This window comes from Alnus glutinosa, chromosome 9 (genome assembly GCF_958979055.1).
Source record: "Alnus glutinosa chromosome 9, dhAlnGlut1.1, whole genome shotgun sequence".
Classification (NCBI taxonomy): Eukaryota; Viridiplantae; Streptophyta; class Magnoliopsida; order Fagales; family Betulaceae; genus Alnus; species Alnus glutinosa.
In genome coordinates, this window is record NC_084894.1 from 25,158,750 (window position 1) to 25,184,580 (window position 25,831).

The following is a 25,831-nucleotide window of genomic DNA, read 5'->3' on the forward strand; positions in this document are numbered from 1 at the left end:
AAAAATTATTTCAAATAACAATACAATAAAAAAGTGTACACTTTAACATCCCATGAAATTGAACCATAAAAATTGTATTTCTCACACAATGAAATGAGCTAGTGGACCCCTTTTTTTTATTTATTTTTTCTTTTTTTCTTCTTTGTGCGGTGTGGGGCGGAGACCCGCATTTTTTAAAAGGCTAAACCCGCAACCCGCCCCGCAAAATTTCTCAAATTAAGACCCTAACCCGCAAAAAAAACTTGAAAACCCGGTCCTCTACTGGGCGGGGTGGGGCGGGTGCTGCGGGGCAGGGCAGGGATTGCAGGTTTTGCACACCCCTACATATAAGTTAGAAACTCCTACTTGTTGCGAGAGAGAGAGAGAGAGAGAGAGAGAGAGAGAGAGAGAGAGAGAGAGAGAGAGAGAGAGAGAGAGAGAGAGAGAGAGAGAGAGAGAGAGAGAGAGAGAGAGAGAGAGAGAGAGAGAGAGAGAGAGAGAGATGGGAAAGAATTCAGAGAGACGTCGCCAGTTGGTTCTACTACCATGTCCATTCCAAGGCCACATAAATTCCATGCTTCAGCTGGGCACCATCCTCCACTCCCAGGGATTCTCCATCACGATCGTTCACACCAAGTTCAACTCTCCGAATCCTTCCACCCACCCTAATTTCAATTTCCTTCCGATACCGGATGGCTTATCCGACAACGATATCTCTTCCGGTGATACAGTAACCATTCTATGGGAGATTAATGTCAACTGCAAATCCCATTTCCATGAATGTTTGTCTCAGATGATGATGGCACGACAAGGCCCACATGACGATGTTGCCTGCATCATCTACGATGAGTTCATGTACTTCTCCGAGGCCGTGGCTAATTCTCTGAAGCTTCCAAGCATCATCTTAACCACCATGAGTGCTGCCACTTTTCTTGCTCGCTCCGCCCTTCTCCGACTCATGGCGGAAGGTCGCGTTCCCTTCCAAGGTACGGGCAGTATATCTTCCTAGTGACATATACAGATTTGTTTTCCTACATATGATTCCTAAATATTCAATGGTTGATCTTAAAAAAAAAAAAATTATTAGAGTTGTACAAAAATTATATAAGAGTTGTGCAAAAAATCATATGTATATATATATATAGTTTAATTAAACCCCCCTTTTTTTGTCCTTTTGTCTTTTTCCTTTTTCTCCTCTTTTGACTCCTTTTGGCAAACTTATTTACCTTATTCAAATGCAAGCCCAACGTTTCATTAGCCCCAAAAGACATCATGAGTTTGCAATATATGAGGGAGGGGAGGCGGCCCGTATCGGCCCTGGTCCTTTCCCTCTTTCGAAGTGTTTTTCTTTTCTTTTTCTTTTTGGTTTTTATTTAAAATAAAAAAAAAAAAAAAAAAAAAAGAAGCTAATTTTATATATTTGAGCCAAAATAAATAAGTTTGGCCTCACAAAATAAAAAAAATTAGACCCAGTTAGCTAGGGGTGGAACCTGACATTTAGGGGAGGGGCCGGGGGATCGGACAATTTTAAAAAATAAAAGTTTGGGGTAAAAATTTAGTTTTGGCAATTTTAACTTTAGAGGCAATTTTAAAATTTTGATACATAGTTCCACCCCAGCCTCTCCCTATAATTATAACAAAAATCATTTTATACTTGAACCTTAAACAATCCGAATTTATCATGAGTAACAACCCAAGGGTATGTAGCAACGTAGGCTTACTCTTCCCGTTTATACCATAATTATAGAATGAGCACTTTTAGCCAAAAATATTGTCAAAACTATACTTCGCAGCAAAATTGAATATGAGTTTCTGGTTGATTCTTCAATGCAACACATTGAAAGAGAAACTGCTCTAAAATTTAGTACATATTCAATCATTAATGATTTTCAAGATCTAAAAGAATGTCGCGTTCTATTTCGATAGGTGTTTAAGTTGAACATTAAATTATATTAAGAAACAATTATTATTTTTATTTCTTTTTTGTTAACACTGCATGTATACTAATTTCATTTTCTTTATATATTAATTTAAACATCAATCTTAATATATTTATCATTTATATTTTGGTCTTCTTATCTTAATATATTTCTCATTCACACTTTTGCCATTCTAATAAAAATTTGAGAATATGTTCCTCAACCTGAGCATACTTGCAAAGATTCACGAATATCGTAATAATAACAATGGTAACGATCATGGATATATTCATGATGATGATGATGACAACGACGAAGCCCCAATATCCTCTTGGTTCTTACAATCATTCCCATATAATCACTGATATTAGCCAATACTTTTTATCTTTTTGCTCACCGATAGTACCAAGCACTACAAATTAATGTATATAGATTATAGATTCTATGTCGCAGGATCCAGTTCCAGAGCTTCATCCGCTCAGGTATAAGGATCTACCAATTCCCATGTCCGGAAAATATGATACGTTTTTGAAACTAGTATTTGAAGCCTACAAGATTAGAACATCTTCAGCCATCATTTGGAATACCATGGACTGCCTTGAACCATCGTTATTGGCACAAATACAACAACAATTCCAAGTTCCAATGCTCCCCTTGGGCCCTATGCACAAGCTTGGTCCAGCCTCCGGCAGTAGCTTATGGAAAGAGGACACTAGCTGCATGGCATGGCTTGGGAAACAATCTAAACACTCAGTTATATACGTAAGCTTGGGAAGCATAGCATCCATGGATGAGAAGCAACTAGCAGAATTGGCATGGGGACTAGCCAGCAGCCAACATCCTTTCTTGTGGGTAGTTCGGCCAGGCTCGATTCGTGGTTCAGAATGGATAGAAGCACTGCCCAAAGATTTCAAAGAAAATATCGAAGAGAAAGGTTGCATTGTGAAATGGGCACCGCAAAAGGAAGTTTTGGCGCACGGCGCGGTGGGAGGATTTTTGACTCATTGTGGTTGGAATTCAACGCTGGAGAGTATTTTCGAAGGAATCCCAATGATATGCCGACCGTGTTTTGGAGATCAGAGAGTAAACGCAAGGTATGTGAGCCATGTATGGAAAGTAGGCTTGGAATTGGAGAATGAGATGGAGAGAGGTGAGATAGAGAGAGCCGTAAGAAAAGTAATGGCTGAAAAGGAAGGGGAGGCCTTGAGGGAAAGAGCTAAGAATTTGAAGGAGAATATTGAACTTTGCATTAAAGAAGGTGGTTCTTCATACAATTCCTTGAACAGGCTGGTAGAGATGATCATGTCATGATTTTAATAGCACATCTACTATCTCAACTTTACAACAAGCTAGCCCTTTTTTCTAGATATGATACTTCATGTTATATTTGGACTATGGAGGTTTAATTTTTAAAATAATTTTTTTTTTCTTTTGTTGTCCCTCATATAGTATTGTATTATATTTTACTCCCTCTATACCAAAGAGCTGGATGCTTTTCTTAATTATTTATTGTCGCCAAATGCCAATAACCATTAACTCAATCCAAAAGACATTCACTGCTGTCTCACATGCTTCAAATCTCTCTCTTCAAATAAATTTGGTGATGACCCTAGTTTAGGATGGATTTGTTTATGAATTTTTAATTTTGTTTATTTATTTTCACATCATTAGCAGCGACAAATGGTTTCAGTTCTACAGCTTTTAGCGTTGACAAATTTCTTTTCACCATTGTTGAGTGATCATTAGCGTCGACTCAACACATTAACGCTATTTATAATTAGTGTCAAACCATTAGCATTGGATCATTAAATTTTTTTTGTAGTGTCTTAATTTGCCAAAGAGAGAAGTTTTGTTATTGCCATTAAACGTCTCTACTTCACAATTACGATAAATAACACAAAATAATTACACACGGAATTATCAAAATATATGATGTTTCCTGAATGCAAAATACGTCCACAATAGGTACGAACATGAAAAAATTCACTAACCACGCATAAAGTAACTCTTTCATTTTATTTTTCTTCCTTCAAAATTAACTCTTTTGTTAGAACAATGAGGAGATCTTTTTCTCTTTCACCCTGCAACTCTTTAACTGCATCTTTTCTCTCTGTTGTCGCAGGGCTCATAGGACTGAGATCTTTACTCTTTTCTCACGTTCATTCTTATTGTCCCACTATCTCTTTTTTTTGTCCATTTGTTCACATGGCTACTTAATTAAAAACCGTCTCATGCACGTTAGCTGTGCGCCTGTTTGCATGATTTACATGCGGATTTTCAGACCCAAACCCCGGGCAGACATATATATATATATATATGCAAAAAGTAATTTTGACTTATAAAACAACGTTAATTTATAAATACTTGTATTGCCAAATTATGTTTACAATTCAATTTGTGTTTTCGTGTTACAATTTACGAGTGAATTTAGTTCAAAAATTGAATTAAGCCCATTTAAAAAATAGATAAATAGATCATAATAATCAAATTTAATTATTATGAGTTATTTTTCGTTTTCAAAACAAAATAAGTGTAATAAATTTTTTCCTCTCTCTCATATGAATAGTAACGAAAAAGTAGAAGAGAAAGTGGGGACGACGACATGACTTGAGCACTGAACAGTCATGTGCATCACTTTCAAAAGGGGGAATAGTCCAAAATGGAATAAAGCTGCTGGCTGCTGAAGGTGATGGCATCTTTACATATATTACCATGACAAGACGCATGTCTATAACTTTTCGAAAGCAATTGAACAACTCCATCAGGTGCGTGTGTGTGAGAGAGAGATGGAAAAGGAAGGAAAGAAGCGTCTCCGGGTGGTGCTAGTCCCATGGCCGTTCCAAGGCCACATAACCCCAATGCTTCAGCTGGGCAGCATCCTCCACTCCAATGGCTTCTCCATCACTGTCGTTCACGCCCAATACAACTCTCCCGACCCTTCAAGCCACCCTAATTTCAGCTTTCTTCCCTTGCCGGATACCTCAACGCCCATCTTCTTAACTGGCGAGATAATGGCTTCTGTAGTGCAGCTCAATGCCAATTGCAAAGCTCGTTTCCAGGAATGCTTGGCTGAAGCGATGAGGCAACAGGGCTCGGACGATGGAATCGCCTGCATCATCCACGATGAGATGATGTACTTTTCCCAAGCAGCGGCAAAGGATCTTAAGCTTCCAAGCATCGTTTTACGCACAGCTAGTGCTTCCCATTTTCTTGCCCGTACTGCCCTTATCCAACTCAAGACAGAAGGCCACATTCCCTTCCCAGGTATATATATATAAGAGAAAGAACATTAATCTCCTTAAATTATTCATAAATTATCTTCTTACTGTTAAATGATCCTGGCCCTTCAAACTAATCATGACTTATACTTTTCTGGATTACAGAATCTATGTGGCAGGATCCAATTCCGAATTTTTATCCACTCAGGTTCAAGGATTTACCCCTTTTTGGAAAATCAGAGAACTATTTGCCTCTAGTGAGTAACTTTTTTATGAATAAAATATCTTCACCCATTATTTATAATACAATTGACTGCCTTGAAAGTTTATCATTGGCAAAGATCCAACAGCTATGTCAAGTTCCAATCTTCCCAATAGGCCCTATGCATAGGGTTGCCTCGGCCTCCTCTAGTAGCGTATTGGAAGAGGACACCAGTTGCTTGACATGGCTTGATAAGCAAAGTTGTAAATCAGTCATTTATGTAAGTTTAGGAAGCTTATCATTCATGGACATTGAAGAGCTTGTTGAGATGGCTTGGGGGATAGCAAACAGTCAACAACCTTTCTTGTGGGTGATTCGGCCAGGCTCAATTCGTGGTGCAGAATGGATTGAGGTATTACCCGAATATTTTACAAAAAGTATTGGCGAGAAGGGTTACATCGTGAAATGGGTACCCCAAAAGAAAGTTCTTGCGCACAGTGCAGTGGGAGGGTTTTTGAGCCATTGTGGATGGAATTCAACGCTAGAGAGTATTTGCGAAGGAATTCCAATGATATGTAGACCGTGTTTTGGAGATCAGAGAGTGAACGCAAGGTATGTGAGTCATGTATGGAAGGTAGGCCTAGAATTGGAGAATGAGATCGAGAGAAGTGAGATAGCGAGATCAGTAAGAAGAGTAATGGCGGAAAAGGAAGGGGAGGACATGAGAGAAAGGGCTAAGAATTTGAAGGAGAATATTGAACTTTGCATTAAAGAAGGTGGTTCTTCCAACAATACTTTGAAGAGGTTGGTAGAGATGATGATGTCATTTCAATAGCACATCTACTATTATAACCTTACAACTGGCTAGCCCTCTTTTCTAGACATGATACTTCATGTGTCTTGACTATGGAGGTTCAAGTTTTTAATAATACTCTGTATTTATTATAGAATAGTACTACATCAACATCTCTTTTACAATTTGTTAATATATGTTAGTCTATATGTGAATGGAATCATGTCAGCAATTAAAACTCTTTTAACATTCTCTAATCAAAAGTTGTAAAAGAATTGTAATTGAAGTTTTAAAAAGAGTTATAAATGGAACCAGTTGAGGGTGAAGTTCCCGAAGGTGGACTGGTATAATATAGTTTGGTTTCCCTTAGCCATACCAAGGCACTCTTTCATTCTTTGGTTGGCTTTTAGGGATGGTTTAACTACCAAATATAGGATGAGCTTGTGGGGATATACTGGATCTATGGTCTGTCTTTTCTGCCATGGACACATAGAGACCAAGGAACATCTTTTCTTCAGCTGCAGTTTCAGCCGAAGAATTCGGAGGGTGATTTTGGCAGATTGTGGAGTGGTTGATCCCCCTGTCTCCTGGAATGATGTGGTTAACTGGTTTAAAGGGGGGATGAATAACAAAAGCTTGAAATCAGCTCTTTGAAGGCTGAGTTTGGGAGCGGCAGTGTATCATCTCTGGAAGCAGAGAAACGATCTTCTCCATGGCAATCCTGCTAGACCAGAAGAAGCTATAGTTCTACAGATTAAATGGCAAGTACGGGCAAGGTTGCTTACTAAAGGATCTGTGAAAATGATTGGGGATAAAATTGGTCTTGTCCATCTCTGGAACCTCCAAACTCTAATTCAGGTTTAATTTGAGTTTTCCAGCTGCTGCTGGGTTATGTTGTTTTGGTTGATTTGCTATTCTTAGTCAGGGATTGTCCTGACCTTGGTTTGTTCTGTGTTTCTTAGTGGTTCTTTTTGCTATTGTAGATTGACGTTGTAGTTGTTCTAAGTCGGGGGTTATCCTGACCTTGGTTTGTTCTGTGTTTCTTAGTGGTCTTTTTGGTGTTGCTGTTTGAGTTTGTCTGTTTAGGGGATATGTCCCTTTGCAGCAGTTGATTCCAGTTCTTACTGGAGGGTGTATTGTTGTGTTTGAGATTTATAAAGAGATTTATTCATCCAAACAAAAAAAAGAGAGAGTTATAAATGTAGCATTTTTCTTTCAATTGTTTTTGTTACCAAAAAATGGTCCCCATTGTAACGCCCCCAAACCGCAAAGGGTTAGGTTCGTCACTTTTCTCTTTAAACTGCAAAGATTCGTAAGGTCTGCCAAATATCTTAACTAGTATGCTGATTTAAATAAATAAAATAATAATGGTTTCAAAATATCAGAGTTTTTAATAAATGCGGAAACGGTCATTTAATTGTAAAAGATACAATAACTGAAAATTTTGGGTAATATAAATGAAATGTCCTAATGCATTCCTAGATCCCATCCCGGCCACCTACGTCTCTCTGTTCATAACCTGAAAACAAAAACAAAATAAGGGGTGAGCACAAAAACATGCTCAGTAAGGAATCCTCAACCATAAAACAGTTGAGTTAAATTCTTTTGAAAATCTTCAAACAATTGTCAAAAACTTCTTTTAAATATCTCCAAAACATTTGTCAAAAACTCCCTTTTATAAATCTCCAAACATTTGTCAAAAACTCCCTTTTTATACACAAGATAATATATATATATATATATATATATATATATATATATATATATATATATATATATATATATATATTTGAAATAATCATTACTCATAGTATGCCCAATACACTATTACGCTCTGTGTACGTAGGGTTGCGCGGTCGATGCGTTGACCTTGGGTGAGTAACGCGGTTTACCTGTGGCCACAGGCCCCACCCCCTTCAGCTAATTAATTGAAGTGCACTTAGACTGACATAGAGACAGATACCGCTGTCACTAAGCGAACCAGCGGGTGCGCTTCCATCTCGAGCTACGGTACCGAGCTAAATCCCTCTGCGAATCTCTGCGGGTCTAGGGCCCAAATAATAGTCTCCTCCACACACGTGCCCTTTTCAAAAATATTTCTCCTTTATATATAACTCAAAGAGTTTTCTCCCAAAACTTTCTCATTCTTTTCTTGTATAACTTCTCACAAAACTTTCTCATTCTTTACTAGTATATATAGGGCAACGTGTTGGAGGGTTTTTTACTCAAAATCACGATTTCAAGAATATCATTTTTATACTCAAAACTTTCATATCAAAACCAACAAATCCTTTATATAAATAAAATAATTTGAAATACCGAATCAAAATAGTTAATCGAAATTTTGCAAATAAAGGAATAATTAAAATAATATAATAATTTGAGAAGGGGTAAAGGGTTCCCTTACTTGGACTTCCCATTAATATCGGGATCGAGCTTTTACCAAAATACTTCCTAGCTCACACTTCAAGCCATAAACCACACAAACTACACAAATCCCACAATTTTCTCTCTTGGCCTTAGGTGTGTGTGTGAGTGAAGCTTGATGGGTATTGTGTCTTCCATTTTGGGTTCTATTTATAAGAGAATGAATGGTTAGGATCAAGTAAACACATTTTGATCCAATGGATGGGAATTAACCTTACCTACCACAATGCACTCAAAAATGCACTCAAACTTACCTACCACAATGCACTCAAAAATGCACTCAAACTTACCTACCACAATGCACTCAAAAATGCACTCAAACTTACCTACCATAATGCACTCAACCTTACCTTAATATATTATTCTAACATTATTATTATTATTATTATTTAACCATTCTCATTGCTAGACCAATCTACTATGCCTAGTTTCTCACTCAAGGAAATTACTATTTCTCAAAGGTGGGTTGGGTTTGTAGATAGCAATTGGAATGGGTTGGGTTAAGTTCAAAGATGGCCCAATAATGAATAATGTGAATTTCCGTCCAGAACAGGGGTCCTATTTTTCACGAATGTTTTCGGGTATCAAATGGAGTCCAAAAATTATGAAATTTGGAGGGTAGCTAGAGGACTTCAAGACGAGCGTTCAGAATTTTGAATCGACCAAAACGGAGTTCGTTTGACCCTGTTTTCGTTATTCCAAAGTTTAAGGTCTGTTTTGAGTTTTTTTATCAAATGGTAACTATAAACATTTCTACAAACAAAAATACACATTTATTATCATAAATAATCGTAGTTATTCTTTTTCCTTATTAAAAATGTTTTAAAATTAATTTAAACCATTATAATTATGTCCTAAAAATCTGGGGCGCTACATTCTTCCCCCCTTAACAGAATTTCGTCCTCGAAATTCGAAAGCTATAAAGTTTCCTTCAACAAAGAAAATAAAGCATACTTTATATTATCTTGTCATAACTATGACTTCCAATGTAACCATCACTATCCACATCGTTTCCATTTCCTTTAGAAAATCCTTAAACGTTGTTTCTAAATCCAATTGTTCCTATCCTCAAGTAAGACAATCTTAATTCTTCAAACCTCAAAAAAAAAAAATATAGATCATATCCTAGACACGTAAATCAAATCAATCATAACTATCCTTAATATCATGACAAAGGTATAAAGGCTTAAGATCAGGTCCTACAATATAATCTTTATTTCCTTTATCAACAAAAAGTGTGTAAGACAATAACATTCCAAATCTTGTCTCTAATCATAGGTAAACCTCAAATTATAATCAGGCAATATCCTTGCATTCCATTGCAAGATTTAACCTCGAAGTATAGATCAATTAATCATCAATGGTATACTTAATATCTAATAAAGATGCAGAAATTCTAAGATCATCCAGTATGAACATCAAGTCTGTAAATCAGCAAATTTCAAATTCAAGACTTAAACCTCAAATAACATAATCATTTTCCTTAATCATATCAACTGATATATAATTGATTCCATTTACTGCCATGTAGTATTTCTCACTTTCCAAAAATCAACTAAGCATCAATATCAGAAATGTATCGAAACCTAGTCTCCACAGTATTATCCCATAAAAATTATTCTGGTCTAAATAAACCTCAAAATGGGATTTAATCATAACATGTTGTTTTCCAACAATAATTGTGCAAATCATATTTCTATAACACCAAAAATTCCTCCAATAACAAAATCATATATTTCTAGTTCCGTAAATTCAGAATTGCCTTAACCTATCATCAAAATCCGTAATCACTGGCTACTATCATAGAATTGATATTAATCTTTTAAACCTCAAACTCATCCCATATTAATCAGATTGGAAATCTTTCTTTAGAATCTCGACAGTTCATCAAAATTTTCAATATACTCAAAAGTATTCGAATCAGCCAAAACATATCATATTCATACTTCAAAACATCATCATAATTGAAAATCTAAACTTCATTTAAGAAATCCTCATTACAGGAAAAATTTCTTGTATAACATTTTCCTTTGTGCAGATGTTTTCCAGATAGTTATGGTGGAAAGCTTGCCAAATGAGAACATGGAAGCCTCGAAGGAGAGGAAGGTGGGGAAGAGAAGGTCTTGCATGATCAAGAATAATCTTGCTTCTGGATAGTATGATCAAGAATAGTCTTGCTTCATTGTTTGTGAATCTGGTTGTGATGCTGCATTTTTCCAACTTTAGACTTTGGAATTTGGTTATGAAATTTCATCTTCTCTCTCAGGAAGCGATGAAAGTTCAGACCAGAAGAAAAATTTTGGCTCTCAAAGTATGAAGGGTTGAGAACTCAAAGGTGTGCTTTGCAATGGAGAAGATGAGCGAATTTATAGAAGAGATTTGAGAATGGTCGATGCAAGTGGTACCGACAGTGGATCGTAAAATCTTCCTACCTTTCTCGAAACGCTCATCCAGCTCATTCTCGGGATGCCCTTCCACGTCTGCTAGGCACGAAAAGTGCGGCGAGAAATCCGGAAAAGTCTTGGGTGAATTCGGAATTCGAGAAGGTGAAAATGGTGAAAGTTGAAAAAGAAAGAGAGCTCGTGATTCGAGAGCTGTCTGCTAGTGGTAGTGGCAGCCGCGCTCAGAATGACGTTGATTAGACTGCGTCTCGTTCACTGATTAAATTCTCTTTTCCTTCAGATCTTTTCCAATAACCGCTTCATTTCTATCTTTCTCCTTCAGGTCTTTTGAGGAGTATCATCATTTCCTTAGTTTTCTAAAAATGGCTTCCTCATCCTCTCAAAATAATTTTGATCTGAATGATGCGCCTGTAGTACCAGAAATTTGGCGTCCCTTGTTCCTATCTCAGAGAGGTCCTTTTCTGACAAATGACTCTGTGATGCTGAGTGATGCAGCAGCTGCATCCGTGGCTCAAGGCATCATAACTCCTCGAGATGAAAAGTTGTTGGCGGATAGGTCTGATGCTCAAGCCATCAATGACTCCTTGGCTTTCAGTATTCAGGGTGCTTCCTCTGTTGCAAATATGGCTCGACGTTTGCAAGTTCGAAGAAATGAAATTCAAGTGCAGAAAGTTCAGATCTCGACCTTGCAGCGAATGTATATGGACTTTAGACGAAGAAATAGGGTTCTTCAGCAAGAGAATAAAAGGCTGAAGAAGGTGGTAGAGTCGTATGCGAAAGACTTGGAAAAGAGGTACGCTGACTTGGAGCAGAACACTATTCGTCTCCAAGATCAATACCAGGATCTCTTGCGTGCAGTCCAAGATCTTAGGGTTTTCCGCTCTGAGGCTTAGCCAGGTATTCTATTTGATCTAGCAATTCTTTACTAACGAAAATAAATATCTAACTGCAGTACTATGAAATACCTGCAGGTATGAACTCTCCGGGAATGATGCAAAAAGGTCCGATTTGCAAGTCCATGGTTTTTTTTTCTTAAATCTAAAGTGGTTCGTCTAGTAAGACAATAATTATTCTCTATGTACTATTCTTATAATCTAATATGTCTGTAATCTTTGAACTATGATCTTAAACTCGGGTATAATCCTTATGGTACTATGTTCTTCATTCTATTTCTGCATAAATACTATCCTCCTCAAATTGCAATAGATTAAAACCTTAGTATTACTCCAACTTAGTTATGCAGTCAATCAATACTTAGATCTGCTAATTATAAACTCATCTGCCAAGCAAGGATATCTTAAGAGAATCAATGAATCACATCCTCAAAATTTTATTTAACTTAAGCTCTAGAAAGACCTCAAATATATATAAACTTCTCCAAAGTTCGTCAGATGCATAGGGAAATAATCTCTCCAAAAATCATTAAATCATTTGATCAACTAATTTCCTCATATATATATAAATCAGTCATCTCCAAAAATCAATGTGTTATCAACATCTAATAATTAATTATCATATTCCTGTAGCCTGATTTAGGAACAACTTCCTTTTGTCCTTCACATAGCATTACTCACTTTTCTAAAATTCAACTAGGCATCAATATAAGTGGTATATCATAACCTATTCTCCATATATGTTCATCAATAGGGGTTGAAGTTTCCTTCCATTAGGAAATTCTTTAACATAAGTCTAAGTCTAACCATTCTTATCTCCAAGTAGACGATAGTCGTTCATTCCTTAGACCTCAAACACGTAAATCACATCAGAAAATCACACTAAGCATCAAACTATAAATCAAGATATGGTTTACCTCAATCATCCTCAAATGCAGCTTAGTGGGAGGCAAAAATAAATTCCTCAAGTAAATCTTAGTCTATAGAATTTTCCAATGTTCAATTAGTCCATATACTTCAATTTATCATCTAGACATTATCCTCATAGGTCAATGGATTCGACCTTAACCTCAATCCAATTCAATTTTACCATTGATCAATCCTCAAATATGATAATTAGAGCATTTCTCAAACTTAAGATCTTCCGAAAGATTCATCTTATCATGTGGATTATCTTATCCTCTAGAAAATCTCAATAATTCCTCAATATATTCTAACTTCGCTAAAGTTATCAGATCACAAGAATATAATTGCCCAAATATCATCAATTTACTCGATCAACTTATTCTCTTATATGTCCTTAAAACACATGAATCAGCATCTATAGATTAAGTGTCCATCTCCAAAAGGATACCAGATTCAAGATCATAGATATCTTTGTTTACATCCTATAGTAAATCAAGAAATCTCTAAACCTCAATAAAATCACTAAGCACATAAAATATCTACGTGATGCTTAATATATTTATTGACTTAATATCCATAAATCTGCCAAGTTATTAAGCATCCGAATTTCTATAATCTTTATCTCTAAAAGCATTCCATAAATCATGACTATACCTCGAAATATTGTGGTCATCAATACCTAATCATCCAAAACAAGTTGGTTTATAACCGATGAAATTTGCTATTCCTCGAGAAAGATTGTACAACTTAACACTTAATAAGATCAATCCTAGGGTTCACAAAGTCAAATTGCTATGATGCAATTCCCTACAGGGGTAGCTACTGCTAGGTCTACATCTAACTACTCAGACATCAAGTTATAGTCTCGTGAAAAAGAGTATGACATAAATGAATGCGTTGTATCAGAGTCAAAGAGCCTAGTGGGATGAAATCAAAAGTGTACACGTCACTACTTCGTTTGACGCTGCTACATCACCTGGAGTTAGAGTATATACACGTGCAGGCGTAGTATTCCGTTGTTCCCCTGCAATCCTTAGCGAGGTGTTAAAAAAAATAGGGAATGATTCCCTAGCACTGAATACAAAACAAGAAAGGACGGACTCTACTAGGCCGGAATGTGATTTCCCATTACCCCACTAAGTCTATCTTAATGATTTAGCTCCTAAAGTCTACAGAACCTTATAACCTTTGCTCTGATACCAAAACTGTAACGCCCCCAAACCGCAAAGGGTTAGGTTCGTCACTTTTCTCTTTAAACTGCAAAGATTCGTAAGGTCTGCCAAATATCTTAACTAGTATGCTGATTTAAATAAATAAAATAATAATGGTTTCAAAATATCAGAGTTTTTAATAAATGCGGAAACGGTCATTTAATTGTAAAAGATACAATAACTGAAAATTTTGGGTAATATAAATGAAATGTCCTAATGCATTCCTAGATCCCATCCCGGCCACCTACGTCTCTCTGTTCATAACCTGAAAACAAAAACAAAATAAGGGGTGAGCACAAAAACATGCTCAGTAAGGAATCCTCAACCATAAAACAGTTGAGTTAAATTCTTTTGAAAATCTTCAAACAATTGTCAAAAACTTCTTTTAAATATCTCCAAAACATTTGTCAAAAACTCCCTTTTATAAATCTCCAAACATTTGTCAAAAACTCCCTTTTTATACACAAGATAATATATATATATATATATATATTTGAAATAATCATTACTCATAGTATGCCCAATACACTATTACGCCCTGTGTACGTAGGGTTGCGCGGTCGATGCGTTGACCTTGGGTGAGTAACGCGGTTTACCTGTGGCCACAGGCCCCACCCCCGTCAGCTAATTAATTGAAGTGCACTTAGACTGACATAGAGACAGATACCGTTGTCACTAAGCGAACCAGCGGGTGCGCTTCCATCTCGAGCTACGGTACCGAGCTAAATCCCTCTGCGAATCTCTGCGGGTCTAGGGCCCAAATAATAGTCTCCTCCACACACGTATCCTTTTCAAAAATATTTCTCCTTTATATATAACTCAAAGAGTTTTCTCCCAAAACTTTCTCATTCTTTTCTTGTATAACTTCTCACAAAACTTTCTCATTCTTTACTAGTATATATAGGGCAACGTGTTGGAGGGTTTTTTACTCAAAATCACGATTTCAAGAATATCATTTTTATACTCAAAACTTTCATATCAAAACCAACAAATCCTTTATATAAATAAAATAATTTGAAATACCGAATCAAAATAGTTAATCGAAATTTTGCAAATAAAGAAATAATTAAAATAATATAATAATTTGAGAAGGGGTAAAGGGTTCCCTTACTTGGACTTCCCATTAATATCGGGATCGAGCTTTTACCAAAATACTTCCTAGCTCACACTTCAAGCCATAAACCACACAAACTACACAAATCCCACAATTTTCTCTCTTGGCCTTAGGTGTGTGTGTGAGTGAAGCTTGATGGGTATTGTGTCTTCCATTTTGTGTTCTATTTATAAGAGAATGAATGGTTAGGATCAAGTAAACACATTTTGATCCAATGGATGGGAATTAACTTTACCTACCACAATGCACTCAAAAATGCACTCAAACTTACCTACCACAATGCACTCAAAAATGCACTCAAACTTACCTACCATAATGCACTCAACCTTACCTTAATATATTATTCTAACATTATTATTATTATTATTATTTAACCATTCTCATTGCTAGACCAATCTACTATGCCTAGTTTCTCACTCAAGAAAATTACTATTTCTCAAAGGTGGGTTGGGTTTGTAGATAGCAATTGGAATGGGTTGGGTTAAGTTCAAAGATGGCCCAATAATGAATAATGTGAATTTCCGTCCAGAACAGGGGTCCTATTTTTCACGAATGTTTTCGGGTATCAAATGGAGTCCAAAAATTATGAAATTTGGAGGGTAGCTAGAGGACTTCAAGACGAGCGTTCAGAATTTTGAATCGACCAAAACGGAGTTCGTTTGACCCTGTTTTCGTTATTCCAAAGTTTAAGGTCTGTTTTGAGTTTTTTATTCAAATGGTAACTATAAACATTTCTACAAACAAAAATACACATTTATTATCATAAATAATCGTAGTTATTCTTTTTCCTTATTAAAAATGTTTTAAAATTAATTTAAACCATTATAATTATGTCCTAAAAATCTGGGGTGCTACACCCATTCTTAGTCTCTTACAATAAATTAGCCACACAAGAAAATGAATGGGTTTACAGAAGCAAATTAAGCTTTTAACCAAATGGAGTGGTCTTTCATCCTTAGAATTCTGGTTTGGCTGGGCTTTCGCCACCATTCGATCAACTGGATCCCCTATTGCCTCTCAACTATTTCCCACTCCATTTGATTGGATAGATGGCTCTCCCTTCGGTAAATTTCTCCCCCACCAAAAGATTGAGGAAGGCTTTCCAGTTCTTTTCCCTTTGTTCTTGTCCTTGGATTTAATTTAATTTGAGAAATGCTAGAGTTTTAAAATTTGGCTCCTAAATGATGTGTCACAATCCCATGAGATGGAGACACATTTTTCAAAATAATTGATCACAAGATTGTGACACATTATTTATAGATCAAATTTTGAAAAAAAAATTAAAAAAATATATAATTTCTCAAATAATTTTTCACCTCATCCTTAAAAGAAGAATTCTCTGGTAACATAGATGCATCCATGACTAGAAGTCCCATCATTTTTTAAGGGAATTTTTGAAGACAAACTGTGTGTGTGTGTGTGTGTGTGTTTTTTTTTGTTGAAGCATGGTAAATTACTATTTATTCTAAAAGTTTAAGCTAATACCTAATAAGAATGAGAAATGCTTGGGGTATCACATTTTTTAACCAGAGATGGGTACCAAGATGATGTGGAGCTTATTCATTAGAGATGATCAAAACAATTAATAAAAAAAAAATACTACATGTACCAATGAATAAGCTCCACATCATTTTCTTCGTACCCTTCTCTTGGTAAAAAATTTGATATTTATAACATTTATGAATAGGAATAGATAAATTTATTCATTTAATTATTCATTTATTAATACTTTTACCTGCGAGAGGCAAAAGTAGGCCTAAAAATGATTTACCCATAAATATCCACGAAACAGGCCCAACAAAAGTTAATCACATTGAAATCATCGTTACACAAATCCAAATTATATTTACTTATCTAATGTAACCAAATACTTTTTATATTTATTCAAATATAGTAGATTTAGGGTTCCTTCTCTCTGTTCTCTCTCCAGAGAATTAGGGTTGAAGCTTTTTCATCCGACCCCTTCTGGGTTTACAGTATCATTCTGATTGCTTTTCGTTCTGTTCTCTCTGTCTCTTCGTTTCTTCTTTGCTGCTTTTAGTCTAGGTGTTGGTGTTATCAACTCTAAGTGGTTGTTTGGTTTTTTTGCTTGTGTTTTGCGTATAGTATGGATGTTCTATCGTCTATGTGGGGAAATTTTACTCTCTCGGAGAAGGAGGATGTGGAAGTCCAGATTGGGGAGGACAATGCTGACCCTATTGCCAATAGGGGTCAATCATGCTTGGTGGGAAGATTACTTGTGGACAGAGTGGTTCCGAAGGACTATATTTAGGTTCATATGTTGCGTGCATGGAAGATATTGGGATCGGTTTCGTACAAAGTTCTTGGGGATAATCTTTTCTTGTTAGATTTTGAACATGAGTGGGATAGAACTCACGTTATGGGGGGAAGGCCATGGCTGTTTGATGGCAATCTTTTGGCTATTGCGGAATTTGATGGGTTCACACCCCCTTCACAGATGGACTTTGAAAAGGCTGCTTTTTGGGTGAGGATGTACAACCTACCATTGGTGTGCTTGGGTTCGGCGATAGGTCATCAGATTGGTTCCACTATGGGTGTGGTGGAAGATGTTGAAGTTAATGATGGGGATGTGTGATAAGTCTTAAAATATTCTATTCAAGACCCCTTAATTTACATTTGTTATGCCTAGTTTATATTGTATATATAACGTTTTGTTGTAGTTTAGTGTTTTGTCTTATTTTCAAGTCTTAATTGAAATCTAGTTCGAAACACTCAAATTAGACCTGAAAATACATCAAGGGCAATTTGGTCATTTCCAGAGTTCAAAGTTGCTCCTAACAAATGAAGAATCGACTAAGGCAAATCGATCGATCAAATCATCAGTCGAAGAAAAATCGATCGTGCGAGATGCAATCGATCGAGACAAGGCAACCACGAATGCGATCGAGCGAAATGCGATCGATCGACTTTATAATCGATCGATCGAATTTGGATATTTTCGGAATAATCTAGAACAATGTTGACATGTCACTCTTCCTAGATATTTTTAGATATTTTTAAATATTTTCTAGATATTTTTAGATATTTTCTTAGATATTTTTAGATATTTTAGATATTTTCAGATATTTCCAAAATATCTTAGATATTTTCAAAATATCTTAGATATTTCAGAAATATCTCTTATCTTATCTCTTTCTTAGATATTTGTAAATCTCTTCATCTATATATATGAGGCATGAGTGAGAGAGATAGATATACTTTCCTGACTTTATTTTCCAGAGCATCAGTAGTTTATCATGCATCTTTTGGGAGTTCGATTTTCTCAAGTGTATCTTCTTAGTTAATTTTAATGCTTTTCATTTCCTTTTGTAATCTGAATCTTCTTAGATTAATATAGTGTTATTAGTTTATTTAAATCTTGTTTTCTTTACTGTTTTCTTTTATTTCATGCTTAGATTAGTTTACTTCATGTCTACCTAAATTAGTTCTTAGGGTTTGATCAAAATCTTTTCCAAAAAACATGAAGTGTTCTTGATGTTCTTAGGATTTTTTATATGTGTTTGATGATTGTGAAGGGTTAGAGGATTGCAAAACTCATGCTAAAAGGTTTTGTCTTCAAGATTCCAATCCATTTATTCATGAAAAAGGGATTTGCTTGTCTATAAGTTTTCTTGGATTCATGAGTAAAATCAACATTCTTGAAAGAGAACGAAGTCTTTTGCAATGGTTCTATTTGACATGATGTGTGTTTACCTATTAGAGTTACTTTATAGGGTATGCTAGGGAACACCAGTCATTTCATATCTTTGGTAGTGTAAAACGTCTTTCCATTGTAGTTTAATCTTTACATGGAATAGATCGGTATGAAACTAAATACCTTATCATTGTGGCCTAATTAGGGTTTTCATGTATCGTGTATGCTTATTAGGATGTTTTATAAAGTAGTAAGCTATAGAGCATCAATCCCCCACACCTTTGGTAGTATAAATGTTTTTCAATTATAGATTAATCTTTACGTGGTAAGTGTTTGATGTGAAACTAGGTGCTTTATAACTACGTCCTAACGAAAGTATTTTCATGTCGAGGTCTTCGTAATGGTTGACGCCCATTACGCGCTCATATCATGCATATTAGGAAAATCCATTTAGACTTTAAGCATTTCATTGGTTGAGGATTAGATGAGATCAATACCCTAAGTTTCTTTTAAGTTGTTTCATTTTCCGTCTTTATTACCTTACTTGTTGTAGCTTCAATTCTACAACCTTTACTTTTGTTTTCTTTTCCAAAGTCAAGTTACATACGCTCTATAAGTACCCCGTTACGCAAAACAACCCCCAATCTTTGTGGTTCGATAACCCTTACTATAGTACAATTGATTCGTACTATTGCGAGTGGTAAAACATATAAATTTAAAATCCACGTAGTCGATTCGCACTACCAATGTGGCAAGTTAGATGTTGTTGCAGATTTGGTGGATGGGGTTTTTGAGAATCTCGTTATGGGTATGGATAATTCAGGGTTGCGGGATATGAGTGATGGGGTATTTAAAAACTCACAGGTTTTGAATTTGAGAGATGAGATGCGGGTTACTCCAGCTAGAGGATTCATAGAGGCTGACTTGTCCCAAGGGAAGGTTGGTGGGCACCCATCTTGGTTTGTGGGGAGTTGGGATTCTAAGTTGGGCCAAATGCAGTGGCAAGACGTTGGGGATGGGCTGCATGAAGTCCAGTTAGATTGGGACCAAAAAGCCACATCTTATTTTCCTAAAGTTGTCTCTAGAAAATCTCCCATAAAGAACTCTCACACGAAGGACACATGTATTTCAACTCCACCACTCTTTGTTTCTTCTCATAGTGGAAGTGCAAGTCAGCTTTTTGAAGCTTTTAGAACTCAGCAACAAGTTCCAATTTCACAGGGGTACGGGAAACGAAATTCGTAGAAATGGAAGAAGAAGAAGGGCAGTGGCAGTGCTTCTGTCCAACAGGATGGAAACTTCACGATGGCCTCAACTTTTTCACCTGAAGGTCTTGATGGTAAACGCAAGTTGAATGACAACAGCGATTCACGCATGGTCAAAAAGGAGAAGAAGAATGATGGATCACTTAAACCCAATGGGGGACTTTCGGCGGTGGCTGTGGAATAGCCCCGCCGTGCATCATGATAGTCCTAAGTTGGAACTGCCGGGGGCTTGGGAACCCCCGGGCAGTTCAGTCCCTTTGCCGATTGGTGAAGGATAAGAAGCCTACTTTGGTTTTTCTTATGGAAACCAAAGTGACACGGAATAAGGTACATTTTCTGCCTTCTAAATTGGGTTTGGAAAACATGTTTGTTGTGGATTGTCGAGGAAGAAGTGGTGGTTTGATCCTTCTTTGGAAGAAGTCTGCTTTGGTAGAGGTCCAGAATTTTAGCTGTAGACATATTAATGCTATAGTTTGTGACAACCCTACGAGAGCTCAATGGAAACTTCCTTGTTTTTATGGGCATTCAGATGTAGCAAAGAGGTATCAAGCTTGGATGTTGTTGAGACATTTGGCTAATTTGTCCCCTGCCCCGTGGCTCTGTCTTGGGGATTTTAATGAAATTGTGTCTTTTGGGGAAAAGTCTAGTACCTCAATTCGTCCCAGAAGCCAAATGGAAGCTTTCCAAAATACCCTGGATGACTATACCTTATTGGATCTGGGTTTTTCGGGCCCTAAATTTACTTGGTGCAATGATCAGGCGAGTAGTGGAATTACTAGAGAATGGTTGGATAGAGCCGTTGCTAATCATGGGTGGTGCCAACGTTATGATGTTGTTGCGATAGATGTTCTGCCTTATTACTATTCAGACCATCATCCTATTCTTGTTTCTTTTTTAAGGCATCAGGATTTTGTATGGCACAAGGGAAGACAATTTCGGTATGAAAGTAGCTGGGAGAAACATAAGGATTATGGGGCACTGATAAAACAAGTGTGGCGGGTCAAGGAGTCCTCTGAGCCTGTTTGGGTTAAGGTGAGAAACAATCTTATGAGGTGTAAAAGGGTTCTCCAGTGGTGGATTAAGAAGGAAGGTGATGATCTAAAAGAAAAATTGCAGTTGAAAGAACATGAACTGTTGACTATGCAGATGCAGGATCCAGTGGCAGGGAGAGAAGAAGGGTGTCAAGTTCGGGATGAAATTCATTCTTTACTTGAACAATAGGATGTAAAGTGGAAACAACGGGCTAAGGAGAATTGGCTTAAGTATGGTGATAGAAATACGAAATTTTTTCATGCCAGCGCAAATCAAAAAAACAGAAATAGCAACATTGAGCAAATTCTGGACCAAGATGGGCGGCTGTGTTGTAAACATGGGGAAATTGAAGGGGCTTTTGTTTCTTATTTCTGGACTTTATTTACGGCAGGGGAAAATTTGGAGGTGGAAGCTAGTACAGGGGCTGTTCAACGAAAGGTAACCCAAGCTATGAATAATAGACTCTTGGTTGAGTTTACTATGGAGGATATTAATACTGCTTTGAATCAAATGACGGCTCTTAAGGCCCCGGGACCCGATGGTTTTACAGCAGGTTTTAACCAACAAAACTGGGCAACTATTCACAAGGAGGTTTGTATTGCTATTCTATATTTCTTTAATACTAGTGTGCTAGATAATAGAATAAACATGACCAATATTGCTCTGATTCCTAAGCTTAACTCCCCCAGTAAGGTCACGAATTTTAGGCCTATTAGTTTATGTAATGTCATTTATAAACTAATCTCTAAAGTCTTGGCTAATCGACTTAAAGAAGTGTTGCCAGGAATTATATCCCCTTCTCAAAGTGCATTCATCCCTGGACGGCTGATTACTAATAATGTCATAGTAGCTTATGAAACTATGCATTCTATGCAGACTTAGATGTGGAGTAAGGTTGGTTTTATGGGTTTGAAGCTTGATATGAGTAAAGCTTTCGACCGGGTGGGGTGGGTTTTCTTGGAAGCTGTCATGAGACGTTTGGGGTTTGATGAGAGATGGATACATTTGGTTATAAGTTGTGTCCGTTCGGTTCAGTATTCAGTGGTGGTTAATGGAAATCTAGTGGGCAATATTTCACCTACCAGGGAAATTCGGCAAGGTGACCCAATTTCCCCTTATCTTTTCATAATTTGTGCTGAAGCTTTAAGTTCTTTAATCTATCAAGTAGTGGATACAGGTATTATCACAGGTGTTCCTACCTCCCCCGGGGGACCACGGTTGAGTCATTTGTTCTTTGTGGATGACAGTTTGCTTTTCTGTAAAGCAAATTCAGTTGAGTGGAGAAGATTAATGAGGATTCTGGGAGTCTATGAAGCTGGTTTGGGGCAAAAATTGAATCTTCAAAAGACTTCAATTATTTCTAGTAGGAACACAACTAATGTGAAAAAACAGGAGATTCTTACTACTTCTGGTTTTCTGGAGGCTCAACAGATAGATACTTATCTTGGTTTGCCTTCTTACATCGGCAAATAAAAAATCCAATCTTTTAGTAATATCAAAGATCGGGTTCAGATGCAGTTAAATAATTGGAATGTTAAATTCCTATCTCAGGCTGGAAAGGAAGTATTATTGAAGGCTGTTGTGCAAGCAATTCCAAATTACAGTATGAGTGTTTTCCAGCTTCCAATCACTTTGTGTAAAGAGTTGGAGGGCCTGATGCAGTGTTTTTGGTGGGGACATATGGCTAAGGAGGCTAATGTACATTGGATGAGCTGAGAAAAAATTGGAAGATCCAAATCTATTGGGGGGCTCGGTTTTCGGGATCTTATTATATTCAATTAAGCCTTGCTTGCTAAACAAGACTGGCGACTTATGCAAAATCCTGACTCCCTTATAGCTCAGGTCCTAAGGGTAAAATATTTCTCTCATGAGTCTTTCTTGTCATCTGTGGTAGGAACTCGGCCTTCTTTCGTATGGAGAAGTTTGTTGTTTGCAAGAAACTTATTAAAAGAATGTTTGGTGTGGAGGGTTGGTGATGGGAAGAGTATTCACATTTGAAACGATCGGTGGTTGCCTACACCTATTTCTTTTTTGGTACAGTCTCTCCCTAAGGGTGATTTCTGCAGATTCGGTAGTTTCAACTCTTATTGATTCCGATTTACGAGGGTGGAATACTATCCTTATTAATGTTGTTTTCAATATGGAAGAGGCTAAGGTCATTGTTGCTATTCCTTTGAGTCCTACTCTTCCATCAGATCGAATCGTGTGCCAAGGTACAAAGAATGGAGTTTTTTCAGTGCAAAGTGCATATCACTTGGGTATGGAAATTAATGCTCGCAGTTTGGGTGGTACATCACAGGAGGTGGGTGGACTGCAAGTCTGGTCTGTTATTTGGAATTTGAAAGTTCCAAACCCTGTAAAGCTTTTCATGTGTCGTGCGTAATGGTTTACTTCCCACCAAGAGCAATTTATTAAGGCGTAAAATTGTGGATTCTAATCTATGCCCTTGCTGTAGCAATGACTCTAAAACAGCTTTTCATGTCCTTTGGAAATGTCTAGCTGCTCAAGATGTCTGGGGTGGGAGTTTAGTGCAATTTCAGAAGTGTTCTTTCATGGGAGATAATTTTATGCAACTGGTGGAGTACTGTATAGAGCGCTTCTCATCTGAAGATTTAGATCTTATGGCAGTGATCTCTTGAAGAATTTGGTTACATAGAAATCAGTTTATCTTTGATAATATTTTCACTCCCCCTCAAATTGTTTTCAAGGAATCAATAGAACAAGATGTCTGGGGTGGGAGTTTAGTGCAATTTCAAAAGTATTCTTTCATGGGAGATAATATGCAACTGGTGGAGTACTGTATAGAGCACTTCTCATATGAAGATTTAGATCTTATGGCAGTGATCTCTTGAAGAATTTGGTTACATAGAAATCAGTTTATCTTTGATAATATTTTCACTCCCCCTCAAATTGTTTTCAAGGAATCAATAGAATCACTTGATGATTTTCGCAAGTACAACAAAAAAGAGGAGGATATTGTGATTTATGGGGGGGATTCTAGTTCTCATTTATTACTCAATGGGTGGCAACCTTTGCCTGCTGGAATTATAAAAGTGAATTGGGATGCTTCTTTACTAGTTAAGAAGCGTCATATTGGTATTGGGATTGTGGCTAGGGATGAACATGGTAATTTTTTAGGTGCAAAGGCTATCACGAAAAATGTTGTGAATACACCGAAAGTGGTTGAAGCTATGGCAGCCCTAGAAACTATTTTATTTTATAAGCAGGCAGGTCTCTTCAATGTTCCCTTCACATGTTCTCCTTGAAGGGGATGCTAAGCAAATGGTAAATGATGTTAATCATAGTTCTCTAAACCTGTCAACGGCTGGCCATTTTATTGAGGGAATCATTTCAGAAATACAAGGGCTCAGGTATGCAACTTTGGTTTATGTGAGTAGAGAGGCTAATAATGTAACCCATTGTTTAGCAAAAAAGGCATCTAATAAGGTTGTTGATTTAGTTTGGCTTGAGGATATACCTCATTGTATTTTGCATTCACTACTTAAGGACAGTTCTTGTCCCTAGATCCTTTTTTTTGAGGCTCAGTTTTATTCTATCAATAAAAAAGTTCCAACATTATTCAAAAAAATAAAAATAAAAAAATAAAACTTTTTATATTTATTAATCAATTTTATTTATTTATTTTTGGGCCAAAACAAACCAACGGATACAACTGTTCAACCAGAAATTTCAATTGCTTTAACATCAGGCTTCTTGTTCTTGACCTCCTCCTTTGGAACAGTGACTGTAAGAACCCCATTCTCCATGGACGCCTTCACCTCCTCCATCTTCACATTTTCCGGCAGCCTGAACCTCCTCATGAACTTGCCGCTGCTACGCTCCACCCTATGCCACATGTCGTTCTTGTCTTCCTTCTCCACATTCCTCTCTCCGCTGATCTGGAGCACTCTGTCATCTTCGATCTCAACCTTCACCTCCTCCTTCTTCAGCCCCGGAAGATCGGCCTTGAACACGTGGGCTTCTGGGGTCTCCTTCCAGTCGATTCTGGTGTTCACAAACGCAGAATTTTCCCGAGAAAATTCAGGATAAGTGGGGAAGGGAAAATCCTTGAAGGGGTCGAAGACACTGCTTTGTCGGCCACCGAAAAATCTTGGTATGATCGACATTGTCCCTACGATTTTGACGTTCGATTGAAAGACTGAAACGAAATTTGGGATTGCGTGGTCACTGAGAGAGCTGCTTGTAATTGTTGTTGGAACTTGGAACTCGATGGTTTGTGGAAGGTGGGATAGGTTGGGTATTTAAAGTAATCAGAGGACCATTCTAGTATTTTCGAGAAAAATAAAAAAAGCACTTGCTAGAACATTCGTGAACTATTGTGGGTTTTCACGAGGAGTCTGGACCGGATTTTGTTTTCATGTTGGGCTTGGAACTCTGGGTTTGATATTCGTTATGGGCCCCCACGACCTTTTATTGGGCCCGTGGCCTCTTACTAAATTTACCATAACATTATTCTTTTTTGACATAAATTTCCTAAAAATTAATTTGTAGAAAATTTCATAAAAATTAACTTCCAATAGTGATATGTGTGTCCTTTGCATATGTATTTTAATTTCACGTGCTTTTCACATAATTTTTTTTATAGCTTAAAGGATACGCGTTGCTTTTAAAAACTGGTATGTATGAGTTTTATACAAATCAGTTTGTAAAAAATTTCGATCTATCTACTTGAGACTCCTGTTTATAGGAGAATTAGGTTAGATGAGTACGGTAATTAACATCAAATTTGATTACAATCAAATCAATCAAGATTTTTAAAATCATTCTAGAAATTTTTATTTTAAGAACTAAAAG

The 25,831-nt window shown here is 36.8% G+C and overlaps 3 protein-coding genes and 2 long non-coding RNA genes across 5 annotated transcripts; 2 read left to right on the top strand and 3 right to left on the bottom strand.

The window, feature by feature from the left end:
• Positions 1-441: 441 nt before the first annotated feature.
• LOC133877000 (UDP-glycosyltransferase 76E2-like) lies at positions 442-3,403 on the top strand. Its single transcript, XM_062315232.1, has 2 exons — positions 442-965; positions 2,338-3,403. Exons 1-2 carry the CDS (start codon positions 482-484, stop codon positions 3,207-3,209), a joined length of 1,356 nt encoding a protein of 451 aa, XP_062171216.1. The 5' UTR covers positions 442-481; the 3' UTR covers positions 3,210-3,403.
• A 1,224-nt stretch (positions 3,404-4,627) lies between these two features.
• On the top strand, positions 4,628-7,330 carry LOC133878634 (UDP-glycosyltransferase 76E2-like). The gene is made up of 3 exons (XM_062317209.1): positions 4,628-5,162; positions 5,282-6,122; positions 6,522-7,330. Exons 1-3 carry the CDS (start codon positions 4,685-4,687, stop codon positions 6,763-6,765), a joined length of 1,563 nt encoding a protein of 520 aa, XP_062173193.1. The 5' UTR covers positions 4,628-4,684; the 3' UTR covers positions 6,766-7,330.
• Positions 7,331-7,492: 162 nt separating this feature from the next.
• On the bottom strand, positions 7,493-8,600 carry LOC133878636 (uncharacterized). Its single transcript, XR_009901943.1, has 2 exons — positions 8,519-8,600; positions 7,493-7,630 (listed from the first exon to the last, which is right to left on the bottom strand). It is a non-coding gene; the product is annotated as an uncharacterized LOC133878636 (long non-coding RNA).
• Positions 8,601-14,043: 5,443 nt separating this feature from the next.
• On the bottom strand, positions 14,044-15,143 carry LOC133877002 (uncharacterized). The gene is made up of 2 exons (XR_009901632.1): positions 15,062-15,143; positions 14,044-14,215 (listed from the first exon to the last, which is right to left on the bottom strand). It is a non-coding gene; the product is annotated as an uncharacterized LOC133877002 (long non-coding RNA).
• A 9,463-nt stretch (positions 15,144-24,606) lies between these two features.
• On the bottom strand, positions 24,607-25,263 carry LOC133878665 (18.5 kDa class I heat shock protein-like). Its single transcript, XM_062317247.1, has one exon. The coding sequence runs from the start codon at positions 25,141-25,143 to the stop codon at positions 24,694-24,696; it is 450 nt and encodes a 149-aa protein (XP_062173231.1). The 5' UTR covers positions 25,144-25,263; the 3' UTR covers positions 24,607-24,693.
• Between the last annotated feature and the right edge of the window lie 568 nt (positions 25,264-25,831).